Genomic DNA, 4,572 nt, shown 5'->3' with positions numbered 1-4,572 from the left:
TTCATCTCATTGTGAGCAAACATTTCGGTTAATAATGAGCTTAAAAAAACAAAGAGGAAAAAAAAAACAATACAATCTGGCATGGCAGGCAACACCAAAAGCACAATTATCAGATTTAAAAAAAAAAAAATTGCAAAAACATTATTGACATAGCCTATTAAAACCCTTCGAAAAATATACCCACCAATTTTTTTTTAATGAAGCCCCCCCCACCCATCTCCTTATTTCTTTTTTTTGAATTTGCCCACCATCTCGTTCTCACTACTATTGTTCACTTTTGAACAATCGATGGCGTCATCTTCGTCTTCTGGGTCTGCGTCGTTCTCGCTCGCCCTGGTCTCTTCTTCATCGTTCTGATTTTGCGACGAGTCGTCGGAGGTGCGGGACTGTTTGGGAGAGGGCGCGTCGGTCTCCTCTTCTTCTCCCTCCGGTGACTCCGAGGGGAGTTTTTCGAGCATGACAGCCAGTCTGACTTTGCTCGGACGTCCTCTCTTACGGCGTGGAGCCCCTTCTGCATCTCCACCTTCTGAGGTGCGAGCCTTGATTTTGCCTGAACCAGGTGGCCGACCTCTCTTGCGGGGAACATCTCCGACTTTCTTTTCGACAATCTTGACTTTCTTTCCAGTACCTGGAGGTCGGCCCCTCTTTCGAGGAGTGCCGTCTGCGTTCCGTCGAATGACCTTCGGTTTGGTGCCGGAGCCTGGGGGTCGGCCTCTCTTTCGGGGGGTTCCGTCAGCCCGCGGAATCTTCTTCACCTTGTTGGGCGAGCCTGGAGGGCGGCCTCTCCTTTTTGGGGTCCCATCTGAGGACTTGGCAATTGAAATCTTGGTGGAACCTGCGGGCCGACCCCTCTTCCTCTTTATTGTGCCCATCGGCCTCCCTCTCTTTTTAGCTGGAGATCCATTAGCGTCGAGGGTGATTTCGCCACTGCTTTGCTTAGCCACGTCGCCAGATTTGCGAGGTCTTCCTCTTCCCCTTTTTTCTTTGGGGCCTTCTGCGATGGGATGAATGCGGGGTCTTCCGAGGGGCTTTGACAGTTTTCGCTTGCGTTGTAAACTCAACCTGTTAAGTCTCTCTGATTCTTCCTCGGGCGTGAGAGGGATCTTTCTCGGCCTACCGGGCATTTTTATCTTCTTTGGCCGACCACGTTTCTTCACCTTGTTCTTTAGGACTATGTCAGGGGAAAAGAAGTCCACCTTTTTCGATGGCCGGGCATTGTGTGTCGGCGCTTTCTCAACAGTGAACTTCTTATTGAGCGACCCTCGTGGTCTGCCTCTTCCGCGTTTTGGTGGATGGGTGCTGCCGTTGGGCAGAGGGCTATCAGATCCTTCTTTATTCTCAACCTCCATCACGGCGTTGCTTCTCGCTCCCAACTTCAGGCGTATCAGTGCCACACTTGTCTATTAGGTGCTGAGATTCTGAAAACAACAAGAGGAGAGACGAAAAAAATGGATTTTACATGAAGATATTGTTTTCCCTCCAATTCCAGAATTGACCAGTTCCATTAAAAAATATATTTTTGTGCTAACGTATGACAACACAAATTAAAGATGTGAAACCCTCTATTTCACAGGGGGAAAATCTGAAGTTTCATACACAACCTCAATGAACCTACTTTATTTTTGTTTTTTCAAACTTTATCTTAGAAAATAAATAATTTACTGCAGACCTAGCTAGATGAAAATGAACGGAATGAAAGAAAAAAGCACATTTGAAAGTTATTAGAGAACTGTATTTATTTAAAATATATGATTTTAAATAACATTATTTGGACATGGCTGCACTTGTTTGTGGAGTCATTGTACAACTTCACTGAATTCATATATTATAATGTGAATATCATCAGTGTATTTATATTATAGCAAAAAAGCAATTTAAAGTATTCGTAGTAAAACGAGGAATAAAATTATATTTATCAACCAAATGAAATGGAGAACTTTAGCTGAGAATCAAAGAGCAAAATGTCTACGTTAATATTAAATATACACAGGTATTTATATATAGAAATGCCCTAACTGAAAAAAAAATATTTTATAAGAATGAAAGGGGTATGATGTGCATTGGTGATTTTATTTTTATATATAATTTTGGGAGCAGTTTATTTAAAACTGACCGTATCGTTTGCAGCGTTGTTTTAAGATACAAGACAATAGAAAAAACCCATCATCACAGTATTCACAGCAGAACACGCTACAGAAGTTCAAGCGCTTTGCTAGCGTACTTCATGCATGCTTAATGGATGCAAATTGACATCTTTATTACAGCAGGAAAAAAATGCATCGCTTTATAACGCGACATCTTACATATTCCCCAAAAAATATTGGCTACAACATATTACTTGTTTTTAAAAATATATTGAGAAATAACGCAAAACGTGTGCGAATTCTTTTAAAATACACACGATTTCATGCAGTATGACACGCATAAAAGAGCGGATGCTGTAGACTGGCTGCCATCATGTACAGTGAAGCCCGCGAGCTTTTGTAGTTCCAGGTAAAATGTGAGGCACTGGCGATTTTTGTTAGCAGCCTGCTAACCCGACTAAGACAACTTTTCAATGGAAAAAGACACGGCTTTCATTCGTTCGATATAAAAAATCGGCAAATATTCGAAACACAACGCACCTTACTCGTAAAGCGCTTTCACAACAGCAGAGATGATCTTTTTCATGCATTCGACAATATTTTCGATGCAAACAGCATCGGACAGTGGGCGGGCGACTGTGATTATTTGAAAGGCAATGCCTGTTCTTCCTCGTCTCTCGCTCGGCGCAGACGGTTCATGGCACAGCGCCTCCTACTGTACTGGAGTGCGCAACCGCGAAGGATGAACGAGTTAAATTAAACAAAAACAAGTTGTGTTTGTGTGAAACTCTGAATGTAATGTGACATATCCAAATCATTTAAGCTATATTACTGTATAGCTAAATAACACATGGATACAATAATTCCAGTTATGAGTTGCTGAAGTAACATATTAAGTGTTTTAGCCTATCTTTGTTTTTGTTTTTTTAAAAGACATTAGTTGAATAACGTAAAACACACCCATTGTCTGACAGTTATAGCTAAATGGCTTGAGATTGCACGTCTCTAACCATAGCCTGTAAAAAATCAAACACACACCCACACACACACAAAAAGGGTTGCCGCCGTTTTTAGCCAATCAGAAACGCACTATCTGTTTTAATCATTTGCCGCTTTGCGAACATCCGGTTTGCTGGAATATCTTGGGGGTGGGATTTCAGGGAGAGTGTTCTGACAGAGACGGGCTTTGATTCTGAAAACCAGGCGCGTCGTTAGACATGGCAATGATGGCATGGCTCTGGACATGGCTCTGGACATGGGCATTCGGGGCTTCAGCCCGAAAAAAAAAATAAATATATATATATATATATTGAGATCAATAGATAATTGATCATTGATCATTATTATTACATTTTAATAATTTTGTATTTATTTAAAAAAAATACGTTCGGTATTTTAATCTATCCGTGGGAATAATGTATTAAAGACGATTAAAATGTTCAAGCAGATCAAATTTACCATGGTTACTATGATTACACAGCACGCTTGAGTTTCAGCGCACCAGAGGGGGGGAGAGAGAGAGAGAGAGAGAGAGAGAGAGAGAGAGAGAGAGAGAGAGAGAGAGAGAGAGAGAGAGAGAGAGAGAGAGAGAGAGAGAGAGAGAGAGAGAGAGAGAGAGAGAGAGAGAGAGAGAGAGAGAGCTTTAGGGCTTGACTGCCATTGTTGTTTGTGGCTTCATTAGAGTTCTATTCATTAGAATAAGGAGTCATGAGAGGCCGATGAGAGGCAGGAAGAGTTATCTAATTTACTGGGGCCCAGGGGCGTTTCTAGGTTTCAAAAACATCAGGGGCTGAACCCGAAACATCAGGGATTGGGGTGGGGAATAAGATAGCATGATTCGATACAATAATGCATATTGCAGGCCTATTATGCAGCGGCAGACTGGTTAAGAAAAAATCATCACTGACACTGTGACCATACCAGCCCACATTACCACAGTCATACACATTCAAAGGTGAGGAAGTTAGGGGGGTTCGGGGGCATCCTCCCCCGAGAAAATTTGGATTTCTCAGACCTACATGTGTGCATTTTAAGGTATTTGAAGGTCATACAAATGGTATAACAATAGCTTTAAAAGCATATCAGTGGGCACTGGCACTGGCAGTAGCATAAAAGATGACAGATTCTTAAATATGAGAATGAGGATAAATGTTGAAATGAATGATCCACGCTTGGATGCAAATGCAGAATGTTTCTTCTTCAATACACAATCCATATTCCTAACAGGAATGGCCTTAATGAGAAATCTTTCAAGGATTATGAATTTCAATCAAACACCAGTGCAATCTTTTTGTGTCCAGACGAAAATGAGCAATTTATATATTAGCATTAAAGATTGGTTTCAGCAACTTCTTTCCAAGGTTAGCTAATCAATGTTTTTGGCACTAATCTGTTAAATCAAAGTTCAATTGTTCACTCATAAAGACAGTCACTTGTCGCCACCTACTGACTTACTTAATAATGCAAGTTGGGCAAACACAGACAAGCA

The 4,572-nt window shown here is 41.3% G+C and overlaps 1 protein-coding gene across 2 annotated transcripts; it reads right to left on the bottom strand.

Moving 5' to 3' along the window:
- LOC120463241 (uncharacterized) lies at positions 1-2,761 on the bottom strand. 2 transcript variants are annotated; one of them, XM_039652183.2, is made up of 2 exons: positions 2,625-2,761; positions 1-1,418 (listed from the first exon to the last, which is right to left on the bottom strand). In XM_039652183.2, exon 2 carries the CDS (start codon positions 1,347-1,349, stop codon positions 222-224), a length of 1,128 nt encoding a protein of 375 aa, XP_039508117.2. In that variant the 5' UTR covers positions 1,350-1,418; positions 2,625-2,761; the 3' UTR covers positions 1-221. The 2 variants fall into 2 exon arrangements, with proteins under 2 accessions (XP_039508117.2, XP_039508118.2); XM_039652184.2 differs by having other exon boundaries at positions 2,630-2,741.
- Positions 2,762-4,572: the final 1,811 nt, after the last annotated feature.

The sequence above is a fragment of the Pimephales promelas genome, chromosome 18 (genome assembly GCF_988280905.1).
Source record: "Pimephales promelas chromosome 18, fPimPro1.hap1.1, whole genome shotgun sequence".
NCBI classification, from domain to species: Eukaryota; Metazoa; Chordata; class Actinopteri; order Cypriniformes; family Leuciscidae; genus Pimephales; species Pimephales promelas.
This window is presented reverse-complemented; position numbering and strand designations above follow the sequence as displayed.

Excerpts from the sequence above, each read along its gene's own strand:
- LOC120463241 (XM_039652183.2), bottom strand. The coding sequence starts at position 1,349 with ATGGAGGTTGAGAATAAAGAAGGATCTGATAGCCCTCTGCCCAACGGC.